At 42.5% G+C, this 19,590-nt stretch overlaps 1 protein-coding gene across 1 annotated transcript; it reads left to right on the top strand.

Annotated features, from left to right (window-relative positions):
- Window positions 1–15,609: 15,609 nt before the first annotated feature.
- LOC123447121 (probable flavin-containing monooxygenase 1) lies at window positions 15,610–18,927 on the top strand. Its single transcript, XM_045123689.1, has 5 exons — window positions 15,610–16,202; window positions 16,321–16,561; window positions 17,568–17,746; window positions 18,003–18,355; window positions 18,444–18,927. The coding sequence occupies exons 1-5, from the start codon at window positions 15,726–15,728 to the stop codon at window positions 18,781–18,783; spliced, it is 1,590 nt and encodes a 529-aa protein (XP_044979624.1). The 5' UTR covers window positions 15,610–15,725; the 3' UTR covers window positions 18,784–18,927.
- The last annotated feature ends 663 nt before the right edge of the window (window positions 18,928–19,590 follow it).

Raw genomic sequence — 19,590 nt, 5'->3', positions numbered from 1 at the left:
GTTTTGCATATATGCCTAATGGTGCCAGATTTTATACTTTTGGTTTAGCTGCGGTTTGCTGGGCATTGTGGAATTGCCGCAATAGTGCGACGTTTGAGAGGAAAAAGTTGGGGTCTCCTTTTGATGTGGTCTATTCTACTTGTGGATTCCTGACGTATTGGGCAGGACTCCTTACAGGGGAAGATAAGCTGGCGATGGAGAGGGGCGCGAAGATGCTGAAGATGAATGCGTCAAATATGCTGAGGATATGTGCGGCCCCAGAGGATGGTTGCTGATGGTTGGAGTTGCTGGCTCTTAGTGCTTCTGGTTGATGGCCTCCCCTGTGTGGAGTAATCTCAGGCGTGGACGTGTGTAATATACTATTTGCAACTTTTCTCTTTGAACTTGGTAGTTGTTCTGTGCGTGTTATGGGTGTTCTTGGGTTTTTGCCCTACGATAGGCTGCTCGATGACGAGTGTCTATGTGTAGGTTTCCCAAAAATGCTCTGAACTCGCACCCCTTTTTCTGGTTTCCTTTTTTGCACAAATAGGACTTGTATTTCCGTTATGTGAGTAATGGAAAAGGGGTTGCCCGGTTAAAAAAAAACAGAATTTGGGGGCATGGGTGTCCCTAATATTAGAGATTTTAACATGGCATTACTCGCATCTTGGGGAAAAGATTCCTTGCTAACAATAACAATGACTGGAAACAAATCATTTCCTACAAATAAAATGTGAATTCTCCAAACATTATGTGGGCTAGAGGTGGGGTAGGATATACCTTTTGGAAGAGTGCCACATGGGCCTTGTCTGCGGCGAAAACCTTTTATAGATGGAAATTAGGAATGAGGGTGCATATCAGTTTTTGGCATGACACTTGGGCTAGGGATTGTTCCCTTAAAGTATAATCCTGGGATCTGTTTTACATTTGCAACCAACCTGATTGCACTGCTGCCCATGTATGGGAAGAGGAAGAGCTTAAACTCTTTTCAGACGATGTATGGACCAATATGGCATGGCGTCCTGGGAACAATAATTATGACATTGATCCACCAATTCCCATTGTTGGATGAACTTGATATCCCCATTTGGACATTTGGAATCCAATGAGGTTTACTCTATGAAATCTTTTTAGATAAAACTAACTTTGGTGGTGTAGCTTCTGTTATTGGAAACAAATTATGGAAAGTGCCATGCCCACAGAAAATTCATGTATTTATGTGGTTATGCCTATTTAACAAAGTGCTCACGAGAGATAATCTTGCTAAAAGAAGGATTGTATATGACGTAGCCTTCTTATTCTGTAATGAAAATGAATATATACAACATTTGTTATTTGATTGTGTGGCGGCTTGCCATGTGTGGAGCTTTGTATTTGAATTTTTTGATACTAATATGATCTCTAACTTTGAAGATGTTTATGCTATTAGGCATTCGAATAAGGACAATGCAAATTTAAATATGGTAATCGCTGCCTCCTTGTGGAGTATCTGGAAACTAAGGAATGGTTTATGTAGGGGCGCAAGTGGAGAAATATGAACTGTGTCCTTGGCAAATTAAGTTATCATCTGCATCAATGAAAAGTGCTTTGCGTCGACACACATGCGGTATTGTTGCTGTGTTGCATTCGTTTGCAGGACAAAAGGTGTGGGGAAGTTCTACGGATCACTTGGAGATGATTTGGAGGACCCAGTTAGACGTCTATCCCCCCTCGACTCCTGACTTGCAAGAAAAATTCAGTACTGGGTGATGGTTCTTATTTCCTGGGTCTATAATAATTACTAATATTAGACTTGGTTCTAGGCTTGAGAGGACTCCTGCTCTCGGTGATATGTTGCTTATATATCTTTCTAGTTGGTTGTTGCGAGAGTTATCCTGGGGATAGAAGGCTATGTTATGCTTTGTTGTGAACTCTGTTTGGGCTCTATGCTTAATTTTAATAAAAGTGGGGCAGGGCAAACCCATTTCATTTAAAAATAAATAAATAACAAAAACTCATGAGATCCAAAAAAATGGGTCATCGAGAGAACACGACTTTGTCACTCCATGGAACCACCATGGTTGTGAGAATAACTTTATTCACAAGATGACCATTGAAAAGACGACAACGAATACCACAAAGCCCTCAGGATCTGAACCCCCTCCCCCATACTCTCAGGGTCAAGATGGTAGCCGGAGGCGAGGCGGCGAAAAAAATATTTAGCAACCGCTGCAATTGCCTTGAAACTCTAAGCTTGATGTATATCACGAAGAAATGAATTAAGCAAGTGAGTGCACCTCAATTCAACGGACCGTGTATGAAACTCCGTTTATGTACGTATTTTGTATGTGTTGGTCATGTAAATGTGATACAAGGGCCTCAAATCAAACTCTTTCCCCATGAATGTGGCAAACTATGTATTTTTTATTAAACTGCCATTATATATGAACAATTAAAATATTCTATATTTTTTTCAACACGTGTCGCCATTCGTGGAACATCGCCAGCCAACAAACCAGAATATAAATTATTGGGCCACTCTATTTTTATCACGATGAATTTCGACGAGAGAGAAATTCTAGGTAAGTTGCAACACAACCAACACCTCTTGCTTGAAACCAACATAAGAAACCGTCCATCAGTGAGGTAGATAGACACTTACATGTTTAGACAACATGTTCCCAAAATCACGGGAGTTTGTAAGGTGATTGCAATGTATAGGCCCACTAGACACACTTGAAGCCACTAAGGGGAATTCTAGGTCTACCTCACTCCTTTTATTACTGTTCATTGTAGGAACAAAACCATGACCTTGCGAAGCTTATACATAGGAAAAACAATGCAAAAATATATGATCAAAAAGCTCAAAACAAAAATAAACTAGAGCCAGCACAAAGTGGGAGGTTAGAAACCCATCTGACCGGATCCTCCCTATACCTAGGTTTAATCCTATGGCTAGAAGGGAAATATCATGTACACAAACCACTCTTGCAATTGTATAAAGTTAGCCTTTCATGCATGAAGATCTTAGCATTTCTGGTGATCAAAATATTCCAACAGGCAAGAAACACCACCTTAGCAAAAATTAAAAAAGGCCGATCAAACTCATTTCTAGCCCGCACATCAGTTGAGCTATACTATCCCCCATCGTCTAGTAAATTTGTAAATAATTCCATACTCTAACACCAAAATTACTCTGTAAATGGTTTATGTACTCCCTGGAACCAGTAGAGCATATGACACAAGTAGTTTCATCAGCCACATTCTAGCGCCTTCTCTCCAACATGTCCTTTGTGCCTGGTGTGCCCATGACCACCATCCAACTATCTCACTCCTTTGATTGTGAATCATACATTTCTCATTAAACTATTGCTGATATATTGTGTACTCTCTTTATTATATATAAGTCAGCTTATTCTTCGACACAAAAACTAACGAGGAATAGTTGAAGTGACCATTCTACCCTCAATGATCTCTTGAGGCTTGTGCACTCACTTAATTATTCCATTGTATAAATAACCTTTCCATTTGACTCTAAATAATACTCCCTCTATCCCGAATTAAGTGACGCGGAGGGAGAGCTAAGTTAGACAAATTGATAAGCAAATGGCGTCAGTTAAATCGGGACAGAGGGAGTAAAAGGTAAGAAAATGTTTACCTGTTGGGAAACAACTTCTATTCTGACACAAAATTAATAAGGATAAATGTCACTACATTAAGGGTTGCAAGTTACGAAGTGAGAGGTGGGAGACCTATTATTCGTAACAACCTTTAGTCCTTAGATTCGTCATAACTTTTATCACTTTTTTCTACTTATTTTTGTTTTCTACTCCCTCCGTCCCAAAATAACTGTCTCAGCTTTGTACTAGTTCTAGTATAAAATTTTATTAAGCTTAAGACACTTATTTTGGGACGGAGGGAGTACAATTTTGTGTTAATTTTTTTAGTTTTATTAATAAAATTACAGAAGGACACTTTCCTATTTCTGTTGTTTAGATAACAACAACAACAACAACAACAATTATTATTATTATTATTATTATTATTATTATTATTATTATTATTATTATTATTATTATTATTATTATTATTATTTATTGTTACTATAATAACTGTAACATTATTTTGGCAAACTTTCTGCGATGCACAATAGAGAAGCAAACTGATGGTACTAAACTCATGACATGGATTTTCTACACCCGAGCTCAAGTGTTATATGCTCCAAAATAGTTTAAAAAGTGTCGCACAATATTAAAAAAACACTCGCAGGAATAATATTACACTCTGGGTATTTATTGTTTAGTGAAAAAGATGGTATAAGACAGAAAGTCGTGAATGAGTGGCTAAAGAAAACATATTTACGTGTCCCAAATTTTGTTCTTTTATTCAAAGAGCACATAAATGTCCAAACGATGCACAGACATAATCTACAAGTTGACGCAACACTCAATAATCTATACATGTGTGAATTTTTCCGAAGCCCCAAAACTATTATTTATTATAGACTTAGCGAGAGTTTCCTATCAATTTGTGATTATCACTAAATTTTGTTATTCAAGTAGAAAACTCAAATCGATCATGGGCTGTGGTGAACCCCTAAAAAAATCTATAGTCTTTCATATAATTATGATAAAGAAAATCACCAGTACATAGTCACATGCCTGTAAAGTCTCGTGAAGAAATGTTTTCATTTGTTGACTACACTAAAATGAAAAATATGTGTATCTACAATATATCTACTATATTGCTGCTCCACCAATTTGCTGTATATCTCAAATATTTCTAAGTGAAATTTTACAGATGGTAGGCACATCTACATGTACATGCAAAAATTGTTTCAGTTTTTTTTTCCGATTCTTTAAAGTAATATTCGAAAATTTAAGAATGATGGGATCTTGCTAACGATTGTTAGCTTTGCTACTCTATATACGAGCATGTCCATGTCCATGTGGGTTTGCAATCATGAATCATCTCATCATCCAGGATTGCATATTGGTGGTGTCACTAGTGGAAAACGGGCCTTTGGCCGGGACCCTTTAGTCCCGGCCTGCCTCTGGGCCGGGACTAAAGGCCCGGCCACGTCGTCCCAATTATCAATGCCTTCCTTGAGGCTTTAGTCCCGGCCCGTAAGAAGACTTTAGTCTCGGTTCGTGTCCCAAACCGGGACTAAAGGGCTACGCGGGGTGCAGCCCGCATGTGCGCCACCTTCAGTCCCGGTTTGTGTCTCAAACCGGGACTAAAGTCCTCTGCCTATATATAGCACAGCCCCCTCTCCCCTCTTCCTTGCATTTTTCTTGGATGGAGGATTGTGGGTGTGTGCTAGCTCTCCACATTTTTTGATGCACTAGAGGTGTTTGTTGAAATGTGTGTTAGAGCGATGCCGCTTCAGTTCACCGAACACAACTACGATATGAGATGCCTGAGCCATGCTTAAACCTCTTCCTCTTTATTTCTACTTATTCTAAAAGGTTAGCAACTATATTTCCTTGTTTAGACCGTGCGGTACTAATTTTTAGGATCGTGATTGTATTTGATATACTATCGTATAACACAGATGAGCCATCCATGGATGTACGGTGATCGACGCAACCGCTTACAAAGAAGGCATGCATTCTTTTCGAGATGCAGGCGATGCGAACAAGCATGGTGATGGCTATATGTTTTGTCCATGTGTTGAATGTCGGAATGAGAAGGATTACACTTCCTCAAGAGTCATTCAGAGCCACCTGCTTCGGTCCGGTTTTATGTCGGGCTATAATGTTTGGACCAAGCACGGAGAAAGAGGGGTTATGATGGAAGACGACGATGAAGAAGAAGAGAACGATGATGACAACTACCGATATATGTTCCCTGAGTATGCTGATACCGCAATGGAAGACAATGAAGAAGAAGATCAGGATGAAGAACGGGAACCAGATGAGCCCGCTGATGATCTTGGCCGGGTCATTTCTGATGCACGGCGAGGTTGCGACACAGAAAAGGAGAGGTTGCAGTTCGAGCAGATGTTACAAGACCACAACAAATTGTTGTACCCAACTTGTGAAGATGGCCAGAAGAAGCTGGGTAGCACACTGGAATTGCTGAAGTGGAAGGCAGAGACCGGTGTGACTGACTCGTCATTCAAAAAGTTGCTGGTACTGATGAAGAAGATGCTTCCAAGAAAGAACGAATTGCCCGCCAGCACGTACAAAGCAAAGAAGCTTGTCTGCCCTCTAGGATTAGACGTGCAGAAGATACATGCATGCCCTAATGACTGCATCCTCTACCGCGGTGAGAAGTACGAGAATATGGATAAATGCCCGGTATGCACTGCATTGCGGTATAAGATCAGAAAAGATGACCCTGGTGATATTGAGGGCGAGCCACCCAGGAAGAGGGTTCCTGCCAAGGTGATGTGGTATGCTCCTATAATACCACGGTTGAAACGTCTGTTCAGAAATAAAGATCATGCGAAGTTGTTGCGATGGCACATGGAAGATCGTATGAAAGACGATAAGTTGAGGCACACCCTTGATGGTCGGCAGTGGAGAAAAATCGAGAGAGAGTTCCCGAGATTTGCAGCTGACGCAAGGAACTTATGGTTAGGTCTGAGTACAGATGGCATGAATCCTTTTGAGGAGCAGAGTTGCAGTCACAACACCTGGCCCGTTACTCTATGTATCTACAACCTTCCTCCTTGGTTGTGCATGAAGCGGAAGTTCATTATGATGCCAGTGCTTATTCAAGGTCCAAAGCAACCCGACAACGATATTGATGTGTACCTAAGGCCATTAGTTGATGAACTTTTACAGCAGTGGGCCGAACCAGGTGTACGTGTGTGGGACGAGCACAAACAAGAGGAATTTGACCTTCGAGCGTTGCTTTTCGTAACCATCAATGATTGGCCTGCTCTTAGTAACATTTCAGGACAGTCAAACAAGGGATACAATGCATGCACACACTGTTCCGGTTCACATACCTCCTAGATTAAAAAATATATGTCATGTTGGTCGTCATAATTGTCATAAACACTAAATAAAACAAATAGTTATAAAAGATAATATATATCACATCCGAATCATAGACAGGACGAGGGCCGACGGAGGCGGATACCAAAACCATCGCACTATATAATAACAAAAAATAATGAAAGTGAGTAATTTATACAAGTATGTATCTAAATCATACAAGTAAGATTTTTTTTATTTTAAAAAGAAGATAAGAACAAGAGGCTCACCACGGTGGTGCTCGCGACGAGATCGGCACGGACGATCGACAATGGTGAGGACGGGCACGGGACGACACCCTACGCATGTGCAGATTCTAAGAAGTTAATTTGAGCATTTCAAATGAGCTACACTAAGAGTGACAAATGAAAGGATGAAGTAGCTAACCTTTTAAAACACTTGTGCAGTTGGTGCACGGCCAAACCTAGACAAATATTAAGGAAAATGGAGCTTGGAGGTCGAGCTTGGAGAGGAGAAAGCTTAAGTAGAGTGGCTCGTGCATTTCATCGAACACGTCATGTGCATGAACTAGAGTGGCAAGAGCATGGCATGGTCACACTTCAACAACCAAAAAACAGGGGAGATGGTGGGCAGGGGCGAGGGTTTATATAGGCAACACTTTAGTCCTGGATTTTTTCTAAAACCAGGACTAATAGCCTAACCTTTAGTCCCGGTTCTTGCCACAAACGGGGACTAAAGGCCCCTGCTTCCCGCCTTCTGGTCTGCCGAAAAAGGGCCTTTAGTCCCGGGTCGTGGCTCCACCCGGGACTAAAGGGGGACTTTAGTCCCGGATCGAGCCCCGAACCGGGACTAAAGATCCACCTATATAAGCGGGAGTTAGAAAATTTCCAACCCAAATTGCATTTCCTTCTCTCCTTCTTCCTCGTTCTCCTGCCCGGCGCGGCACAGCGACGAACTCGACGACGCCGTCAGGGTGCCCGCTGTCCTGCTTGCCGCCGCCTGCCGTCCTCCTCGCCGTCGCCGTCGTCCTCCTCGCCGTGGCCGTCCTCCTCGCCGCGCGCCGCCCTCCTCGCCGCGCGCCGCCGCATTCCTCGCCGCGCGCCGTCGACACCTCCGGCCGGTAAGCTCCCCGCCCCCTCCTTCCCAACACTCCGGCCAGTAGAAGAAAAGAAGAAAAAGGAGAAGAAAAGAAGAAAAAGGAGAAGAAAGGAAGAAAAAGGAGAAGAAAATAAGAAAAAGGAGAAGAAAGGAAGAAAAAGGGAAGGAGAAGAAAAGAAGAAAAAGGAGAAGAAAAGAAGAAAAAGGGAAGAAAGGAAGAAAAAGGAGAAGAAAGGAAGAAAAGGAGAAGAAAGGAAGAAAAATATTTTTTTTGTCATTTAATTCCTATTGTTATTAGGTTTGTGCTAGATTATTAGGATTAGTAATATGTAGAATTAGGAAAAAGGAAAATAAGAAGAGTAGGAGAAGAAAAGAAGAAAAGGAGAATAAGAAGAGGAGGAGAGGAGAAGAAGAGGAAAAATAGAAGAAGAGGAGAAGTAGAAGAAGAGAAAAAATTAGAAGAGGAGGAGAGGAGAAGTAGAAGAAGAGAAGAGGAGAAGTAGTAGAAGAAGAGGAGAAGTAGAAGTAGAAGTAGAAGAAGAAGTAGAAGAAGAGGAGAAATAGAAGAAGAGGAAAAATTAGTTTAGGGTTACAAGAAGAAGAAATATTTTTTTTTTGTCATTTAATTTTGCTATTGTATAGTGTATATGCTTAAGTGTTAATAGTGTTTCTTAGATTATTGCTTAATTTTGCTATTGTATATGCTTAAGTGTTAATAGTTTAATTTTGCTATTGTATATGCTTAAGTGTTAATAGTTTATTTTTAGCAAGAAAATTAATAGAACTTCGAAGTTTAGGTTCTAGCCAAGACCCGGACTAAAGGTCCTCCTATATAAAACGACACTTCGAAGTTTCCAACCCCTCTTATATAGTTTGTTAGTTTATTAGTTAATCAAATGTCCGTTTTTTGTAAACTATGGATCCACATATCAGGAACCTCGAAGAGGAAGAACTTCTCGAAGATATAATCAAAGACGGCCCCGACGTTGAACCAGCTGAATCTCCGTCGTCATATCTAAACCCCTCCGGATATGGAATGGAGGTCGATCGACACGAAGATGAAGCCGATGGGGCAGGAGATAGGTCCAATGACGGAGAAGGTGATAGCTCCACTGATGGAGAAGCCGGTGGAGAAGCCGGTGAAGAAATAATAAAGTCCGGGGAGGTATACATATGAAGTTCGACAATCACTTGTAATATGTTTGCGAGACCATTCGCACGTTTACTTTTGAGCACAAGGATCACAGATTCGACGTAAGCAATGAACATTCACACCTCTATTTTTACCCGTCATTCTTTGTTATCATGATTGATATTCATATTCATCTCCTCTTCTTATATAGTACATGGCCATGAGGACGAAGGTCCTACCAGAGCAACGCGCGATTGCTGTTGCAGAGGAGCTTGCGACCTTTCTGAGGACGGAAGCTATAGATGACAAAGGACGATTTAGTGTAGCTAGGGGCCATTACTGATGTTCGTTCATGTAATCGAATAGACGGGCTCTAGTCCCGATAATTCAGATCTCCATATAATTGTATATATATGCTCGCTTGTAAGATAAGTTAATCTTATATATATATATGCATAATTATTTCTATTTAAATTATATGAAAACTAATTCCCGAACACCAAACGAGGCATCTGAAACCCTAAAACCCTAAAATAATTTCATTCAAAAAAAACCCTAAACCCTGAAACTCTTTAGTCCCGGTCCGTGTAACGAACCGGGACTAAAGGGCATGCCCCTAGAGCGCTACGAGGCGTCCACGTGAAGCACCTTTAGTCCCGGCTTGTAACAGGGCCGGGACTAAAGGTTAGGCCTTTAGTCCCGCCCCTTTTAGTCCCGGTTGGTGAACCGGGACAAAAGCCCCTTACGGGTCGGGGCTAAAGGCCCGTCTCCACTAGTGTGTAATATGTATCAGCTAGCTGAAACACCAAGACCGTGTGTATCTTGAGCATATCATGGCCCTTGCCACTTCTGGTCTGCACATGTACGTACGCTCAGTCTCCAAAGTTGGTCTACTTACAAGTCGTAGCACGTGGCGATGGCATCCATACTGCCCATCATAATAACATTCAACAACCATGGAGGAGAATATACACGTCGGCCTCATGCAATCCTGCTATAGCAGCAACCACCAAAATCGTATATTAATTCCATTGAACTCTGCAGGAGCTGCGAGGCGACAAATGGACAGTTGGACAGTGGACTTGTACCTAGATAGAGAACACAAATTTGGTCAAGACTAGTTTAATTACGATCGTACGCGGATAGCTTGACCTCCTCAAAACCCATGTACGCAAAACTGCTGCAAGAGCTAACTTGTTTCTTGCTAGAAATAAAAGTATACCACGCCAAGCATATTTGTATATTCACTGATTAGTACTACGACTAGTTATTCAATTAGTGAGCTACTAGTTGACTAATTACGTGATTAGAGTACGTACAAAGCAATACTAGTAGCCAGGAAAGGTCTGCGAAGATATGAACAAGCGTACTAATTTAGTCCATTAGTCAGCTGCATGCTTAGTACTTTTATCTGATCTGGCTCTGATTTGGTCTTGCTTACGTTCTGTCTTTCGCGTTCCCTTTATATTCTACGGTCTAGTTGCTGGTTGGCCCTCAAGAAGAAATTCAAAGTATTCTATGAATGAACCCGTGCTCTTGGCTGGTCTCTCTTGCTGATATTCTGGGTCTCTTGAATCTTTTTCGAGGGACCTTCTCTACTGAATACTGACGACTGAAGACTGGTATAACCAGGAGGTGTTGTGAGCATTATTTGCATATATCACATGTCGAGGAAATGTACGCGAATTTTTCCTATGATTAGTGGTAATTTCTCGAGCATTAGCTAGTAAATATCATGCTTACATTTGTCTATTACGCTACACTGTCGCAGTCAAAGAGTCACGTTTACCAAGTCGCAAGAAAGAAGAAGAGAGAGTCACCTTTACCCTTTGCTCAAGGGTAGTGTACGTCTCTTCGTTCAGTTTTTTTCAAGTCAGTTTGAATTCATTTCAACAAGCTTGCCACTCTGTCTCTAGAAGACCACAACTCCTCTGAAAACTCAAATTTGAACACTTTCTTCATTTCCTGTCAACGCTACTGTGCGCACTACCGATATAAGAAAACTGGACTGTTACACTCTCACACTTTCACATTTCCAGAGAGACGTATGGTAGTGACAATTATATATACCATTCAAGTCAAAGAATGCACATATATGGTAGTAGTATTGGAAAGACAAATCGAGTATAAAACACCCATTAATATAGCAATTTTTAATAATGTGTACCGTATTTTCATATGAATTGTGAGGCATTTAACAAATAGGGTCACACTTGACATACTTTGATAAAGAGAGTACAAAATAAATAAAAACACTAAATGGGCTAAAAATGTGGTGACTTTGTAAATAGGCACTTAGAGGTACAAAAGTGAAACTTTTATAGCAACAATCTTGCTTTACTGACGAAATAATGACAGTCTAATAGATTGGAGAAAATAACATACTCTTTGTTAAACTAATACATTCTCCTGGCATTTCTTAGAGCTATATTTGTTAACAGCGCTTACGCGTATGCAGATTTGTTTGCAACCCCACGTGCTAATGCATGCCTATAATTCAACTCCACAATTACTAAGCAAGTTCGTTATCTACGTATACATTGAACTAACCAATTTAATTTCCAGGATATGTTTGTAAAGCTCATCCATCCAATACATTTTCAAGTATTACGTATGCAATGCATATTTTAATTTACGCGCGCATCTATAGCTAACCCGATCATTTCCATGTATCAGAAAGTCTCATGCAAAGTAGTTCAGTTTTCGAGGTAAACGTACAGAACAATCAGATGTAGTACGTGGCATACGTATATAGATCTCTGCAATGATCACACCAAATTAATTAGTAAACTGGATGGATTACATATATACGCGAGTATAATGTAGAATAGTCCTAATCCATCTAACCTCGCGTGTAATCGAGCAAGACTACACCAAATAGAATCATAACGGATCATGTGGTCGGCATGTGTTGGTTATGCATGTATCGGCAACGATTACGAACCTAATCAGTGTACTAATTGTGTATACGGTCCACGTATTGGTCAAAGCTTAAACTGAAGACACGGTCTTGAGCGGAAGTTCAGATGCAACATACAGTTGCTAATCGACCTAATTCCTGGTTTTCTTAATTAATTTTGCCTGGCCGTTTGCACATATGCATGTTCAAGGTCAGCCCCGCCGAGTCTTGGTTGGTTTTTGGAGTTCAGAAGTAGTAGTAGTGGACATACATACATGCACATTAATTAATTGTCTACTCTTAATACAATGACTGAGCAGCTAATCATTTTTGTTTGCTGTATTCGATATCATACATAATAATTAATCATGGGTGATTATATCCTCGATGCTATTGTTATGGCAGGGAGATAAGGAAGGGGTATACATGTGTACCTTTCAGTGTCCGAAATAGTCTGAAAAGCTAGATAGTACTACTCTATTTGTTCCTAAATATAAATCATTTTAGAGATTTTATTATAGATTATATATGAAGTAAAATGAATAAATCTATACTTTAAAATATGTTTATATATATCCATATGTAATTTATAGTAAAATATCTAAAATGACTTATATTTATGAATGGATGAAGTATTAGCGTTTCCTTTTCCTGTATGAATCATGAAATACGAAAGATAGGGTTTTAAACCAATGAAGCTTACTGGCACTCGCAAAAGAAAAAATGCCTACAGTACAGAATGCCGGCCTGGAGTATGTAGCAACATTTGAAAGCTCTAGAAAACCTTCTGCTGCAAATATTGTTTCAACTATATTTTTTGCGGGGTATGGTTTCAACTATTCAGATTCGAGATTTTAAAATCATACTAGGAATATATTCACTTATGATCAAAGCTAAATGCCCATTCAAGTGTAGAAAAGACAACTGTCTCAGCTTATAAGGCATGCACGTTGTTCTAGGTTGACAATGTAACTAGCTAAATATGTATTATATTTGATGAAAAATATGTGCTGAGAAACTACATTCGCTTAAAAATTCAATGATACATTTTAATGACATATAATCCATATTTAGCTTGTTAAATCAATGATCTAGAACTACGTACACGTCCTGTAAACCATAACGGTGAGAGTACAAAACAAGAAAAACCACAACTGAACCATTAGAAAATACGAGAAAATAAGGAATAAGCATTTCAACTAAGTTTACTTTTTTCCATAGCAACACCTTTAAGAAGGAATAAGCATTCTTGCGCCGTCGTCTTCATGTCTGGCCAAAGACACAAAGACGAGGATTTTCAACTAGTCCACTTATTACTTAGTATTTGTGAACCGTATGGGATACATTTAAGGTCATATACATATCAATATATTATACTACCCCCCTCACGTAAATTTACGTGCATTTTCATAATCAATAAGGTTTAAGGCGCATTTTATGCATTCCTATCATCTAATTAGTACTCCGATGTGCTACTTCTATATGCATGCGTAGTGTGAATTTTATTTTTTAACTAATTTCACAGCTAATCAATAACTACCTAGGTTCTAAAGAATTTTTATGCACGCCTTTTAAATTATGATGGAGGGAGTATATTCATGGAGGCCCAAATAGGAAATTAAATGTGTTTGTCGCCGCGACCATATTAGCTGAGTATATGCATACATGCATACTTCTTGAATAAACCGGCCGAGAGCAAACTAGTCTCTCCAAAACCCACCTGCGTTGATCGATAGTGCACCGTATTAATTTGGTTTGCTGCTTCCACACCGCGGTGACAGGGAGAGAATAGTCCGCATGCATGCATGCTAGACAGGCCCCGATAGGACGTGGCAACAACCGAAGGCAGGACTTAGATAGGGCTGAGAGGAACATTCAGCTGGCGACGGGACAAGACAAGGGAGATATAGCCCTGTAGGGATATGCACGCGCCCAGCCAAAAATGGGCAGGCAACTGGGGGTCCGGTGGGTTACACTTACGTATACAGTACACAATACACCCACCCCTTTCCTTCCTTCCTTGTTCTCCGGTCCAAATCAATTAGGTTTCTACCGATCCAGATGATCAGCAGAACGAGATGGAGGGGCCGGCTTGACACGGTCATGCATGAATGAACCCATGCTCTTTGCTCCCAAGAAATCAACTGGTAGAAATATATTTCTTGTGGCCGAAAAGGACATGGCCAGTTTAATTATGGTCGGTGGTGACCAAGTGTACATACAGCACCAGGTTTTTCTTTTTTTTGTGTGCGTGTGTGGAATAATGCTAGCCCAATGAGACAACATCCTATAAGTAGATGATACCCCGCATGCTGTACCAAAGATATTTTACAGTATATTTCAGTGATATTTGATTGTATGAAGCATGGATATTTGGAGTAATAATATGAAAAATAGGACTGAAAAATATATATGATTTATTGTGGTAGATTATTGTATTACTTTGAAATATTTATTAAATATAATAGCCTAGTATGCATGTTTGTATGTTGAGATGATTTTTTCCACATGGTTGCCTGCCGTGGTTGGACTTTTTTCCATGCATGTTGGCATGTTGCACAGGGAGGTAACATACTTGCACGTCGAGAGAAATAGGTTAGTGGAGCCTAACTAGATAGTTATCAAGTGAATGTTGGCCTCCTCCCCTATCTTGCCTTTTCTCTTGTTGTACTTGACCTGACCGAAGACGGAAGTTGTGCCGTAGCTCACGGTAAATTGTTTCATTGTGTTGCCAATGTAGAGGCAGACCAAGACGACAATTGTCCAACAACAAAAACATAAGATGATGCAAGGCCATGGTATTGGATGTCTAGTCGGCCGAGGCAAGGCAAACGGGAGGACAAGAAAATTGGTGGTGACGATACAGGTGGTACATCGAATACGGATAAAGAAGACGATGAAGGTTAAAGAAAGGCAGCCAATGGACATATAAGATAACCGTGAAGTGGATCTCTCTTTAAGGTCATACGGCAGGCAATGGCAAACGATAGTATGATGAATACGAATACGGAGAAAGAAGACGATATAGCTTAGAGAGAAATGAAATCATAGAAGTTAGAGAAAACAAACAAGATGGAGGATAGAGCACTTTGAGGTGAATCTATGTGCCCTAGTATTTATGCTCTTAAGCATTCGCAATATCGTGGGGGTAATTAAGCAATATAATGATTCCAGAGGGGTTTTGACATGCTCTCTTTTACCCCATCTTTTCACATGAGTGGTAAAATTATATAATAAATCCGAGCCCTTGATCCCATTAATTAATGGTCTGATTAACTCTTATCCTCTTATCTCACATGTAAAAAAGAAAGGGTAAGAGGGAGCATGGTAAAATTTGCCTTCCAGAAATTATACAGGTACTCCACAACATTGCTGTGTGTATGCTTGTATTGTATGCAGTGCTCCCACCCAGGGCCTAGCTTGCTACTATGGGCCTCTGGCTACGTTTGAGTCTCATTTTCTAAGAGACCAAGACACACAGTGGGAAGCTCAAGTGCTAAAGAGCCCAATGCTAGCATCCTTGATCCTATAAATACGCCAACCCTTGTTCTCGTCGATACACAACACACAAGCCCTTCGCAAAGCTTAAGGACACCTCAGGCTCTGCACCCCTTTCCCGCAAGAAGCCGCCCATCCATCGATCACCTCACCACAAACAGCCAGCTCCATCCAACACTCCGTGTCGACGGCCATGGCGCAAGGACAAGAAGCACGGGCCACGAGGGAGGCCGTGCCTCCAGTATCCCGTGTGGCCATCATCGGCGGCGGGATCAGCGGCCTAGCCGCGGCGAAGCAGATGGCAGCCTACGACCCCGTGGTGTTCGAGTCCACGCCGTCCGTCGGCGGGGTATGGAAGCACTGCGTGTATCGTACCACGCGGCTCCAGACGCCGCGCCCGGACTATGAGTTCTCCGACTACTCCTGGAAGAACCGCGACGACCCGTCGTTCCCGACCCACACCGAGATCGTCGACTACCTGGAGGGCTACGCCGACGAGTTCGACCTCTGGCGCTACATCTCGTTCGGGTCCAAGGTGGTGGACATCAAGTTCCTCGGCGGCGCCGAGGCCGGGTTCACCGAGCTGTGGAGCGGCACCGGTAAGGCTCCGCTCCGGGGCAAGCCCATGTGGGAGGTCGGCGTCGTCACCGGCGACTCCAACATCGTTCAGGTACCGTAGACACTTTGACATGTTTTGGATGCTTGTTTCGAGATACTTTGCGCCATGTTCTGATGAATTCAATCGATCTCACGCGCATATATATTTTAACACGCGATCGAATGTGCAGTATTACAAGTTCGAGTTCGTGGTGATGTGCACGGGGAAGTACGGCGACGTGCCGCGGATGCCGGTGTTCCCGCCGGGGAAGGGGCCGGAGGTGTTCAAGGGGACGGTCATGCACTCGCTAGACTACTGCAAGCTGAGCGAGGAGGAGACCGTTGAGCTGATGCGAGGCAAGAAGGCGGTGGTGGTTGGGTACAAGAAGAGTGCTATCGATCTAGCCAACGAATGTGCTCAGGCAAACCAAGGTGCGTAAGAGCAGCATACTCCTAGCCATGCACATGAAAGATTCAACATGATTTGAATCAAAATTCCCCTAAAATATGGAAAATCCAACATGGAACTACGCATGAAACTAGCAATCAACCAAGGTAGATAAGCTATCGTACTCATGTAAACGCGTGTATACGAGGAAATCATAGAAAAAGAATATGCCAAGCAAGTTCACACAGAGCTTAACAACAAAACAAAAGCAGGATAATTTATTGTGTAAGCGTCCCATCATTCGATGAAGTGGATGTCTAATAATGCATGCCATATTTGGTGACATGTGCCTTAGCGATTTGGGAGAGTCGGATACTCTGTTCCAGAAAAGGTCACTCTTGTCTTGACCCATCGCATACCTCATCACGCGCCTTTATAATTCTTTGTTTTGCATGAAGCGCCTATTATAATTTCATAGACAATGTATCTCGCTTAGGTAGGTCTCTTCTTAATTTAAACACAGTGACAACTAAGTATTTTACCTATCATACCGTAGCAGACACCACGGGTGTCCTCACCACTTGACTTTTCAACCTAGGTCCATGCATGAGCAATACGATATGCTAGGCTAGAACGCCACTTGGGGTCAAAGAAAATTCTACGCGTCACTCAACCATATACACCAAAGTGTTTGCATGTTTGACTCGTAGTAACAGATTTGCAACAAGGATTATCTGCCGTTCCAAACGAACTTTCCAAACTAGATTGTTCGCATGCACATGACTGGTAGCTGGCTAGATGCCATATGGTGCCTAACGAACTGACTTGAGTATACATTTCAACGGTTCCTCAAAACATTGTGTTATCAATGCTGGTACCGAAACGGCTTGACGCTTGACCTGGCTGGTCATGTCTTGATTTAGAACTTCTGAAATTAGCAGCATGAGCAACTGGCCGCGTCGAGATTCCCTCGGGGAAACAAGAACTATATGTTAGTTGATATGGGTCGATGTCGAGCTTAACCGGTTGCGTTGGCTTTGTTGTTTGCAGGCGAGGGAGGGCAGGCGTGCACGATGCTGGTGCGGACCCTGCACTGGGTAGTGCCATCCTACTCCATCTGGGGCTTGCCATTCTTCATGTTCTATTCCACACGCTTCTCTCAGCTCTTCTATGAGCGGCCCAACCAGGGCTTCTTCAGATCCCTCCTCTGCCGCCTCATGAGTCCACTGGTATGTGTGAAACTTGTACCCGACACGTACGTACCCATGCACATATATAGGAAAATACGTAGAAGCTAGCGTACGTTTGAACGTACGTGATACATCACGATCAGGACTTAAGAACATGCACGTGTGCATGCTCGAGACGTACACCCTTATTTTGTCACCGTCAAGAACATTATTGCACGATTCCCTCAAAAAACATTATTGCATGTACATCACAATCTGACAGCAGCGTGGGTTGCTTTGAATTCTGGTGGTGCAGCGGGCAGGGGTGTCGAAGTTCATCGAGTCGTACCTGTCGTGGAAGCTGCCGCTGGGGAAGTACGGTCTGACGCCGGACCACCCCTTCGTCGAGGACTACGCCAGCTGCCAGATGGCCATCCTCCCGGAGGGCTTCTTCGACATGGCGGACCGCGGCCTCGTCCGCTTCAAGAGGGCCTCCGCCGGGTGGTGCTTCTCAGAGAACGGCGTGGTCCTCGACGACGGCACCAAGGTGGAGGCGGACCTCGTCTTCCTCGCCACCGGCTTCGAGGGCAAGGACAAGCTCCGCGAGGTCCTGCCAAAGCCCTTCCGCGACCTCGTCGTCGGCAAGTCTTCCATGATGCCGCTCTACCGGTACGTGTATACGCCGCGCTTATGTTTGATTTGCTCCCACACATATCCGTCGATCGATGCTGACGTGAAGTTTTGTTTTGGCATGCAGTGGCACGATCCACCCGCTGATCCCGAACATGGCGTTCGTGGGGTTCGTGGAGAGCGTGTCGAACCTGCACACGTCGGAGCTGCGGTGCCGGTGGCTGTCGGGGCTGCTGGAGGGGAGGTTCGAGCTGCCGACCGTGAAGGCCATGATGGGGCACGTCGCCGGCGAGGCCGACGCCATGCGCCGCACCACGCGGTTCTACCGCCGCCACTGCATCTCCACCTACAGCATCCACGACAGCGACGGCATGTGCGCCGACCTGGGCTCCGCCACGCTCCGCAAGGCCAACTGGATCGCCGAGCTCTTCGCGCCATACAACAACAAGGACTACAAGGAACAGTAACTCATACCGCAGTGTATGATTCATCCTCTACGTCCCATGTAGCTCTTTTGTCCATGTAACAATCGGATCTATATATGAGCATGCAATAAAATAGATATATGTGCCCTCCTCATGTTCCATTCAATGAAGAAAGGAACCACCAAACTGTCCGGATTGAAGATCAATTTTAATAAGAGCGAACCGTTTTGCTTTAGGAAAGTCAAAGGTGAACAAGATGCTTACCGATAATTATTTGGATGTGAATGGGTAGCCTAGGTATACTAATTCACCATTATGAACTATCTAACAAAAAATGGAAGTGTATCGAATATCGATTTGAAAAAAAAACTAAGCTGCTGGAAGAATAAGCTTATGTCATATGGAGGCCGGCTGGTACTGATAGACTCAGTACTTAAGAGTATGCAAATGTTCCTCCTATCTTTCTTTCAAATACCGCGGGGATACGGAAAAGATTAGACTTCTATCGATCAAGATTCTTTTGACAAAACAATGAGAATAGGAGAAAATACAGGCTTACTACATGGTATATTATTTGCCGTCCCGAGGAACGGGGGAGGGAGGCTAGGTATTGAGGATTTAGAGGTAAAAAACAGATGCCTACTCAGCAAGTGGTTATTTAGGCTTTCTATTCAGACTGAAAGTTACTAAGGAATAAATACCTACATTCTAAAACAATGGCCCACGTTACCGTTAGACCAAATAATTCACCTTTTTGGAAGGTGATGATGAAAATGAAAGCAACTTTCTTCCATAGACCAAAATTCATCAGTGGGAACACTCAGTCCACTAGATTCTGGGAGGATATGT

This window comes from Hordeum vulgare, chromosome 4H, assembly GCF_904849725.1.
Source record: "Hordeum vulgare subsp. vulgare chromosome 4H, MorexV3_pseudomolecules_assembly, whole genome shotgun sequence".
NCBI classification, from domain to species: Eukaryota; Viridiplantae; Streptophyta; class Magnoliopsida; order Poales; family Poaceae; genus Hordeum; species Hordeum vulgare.
Note: the sequence above shows the minus strand (reverse complement) of the source record. Positions and strands in the feature narration are given on the sequence as shown.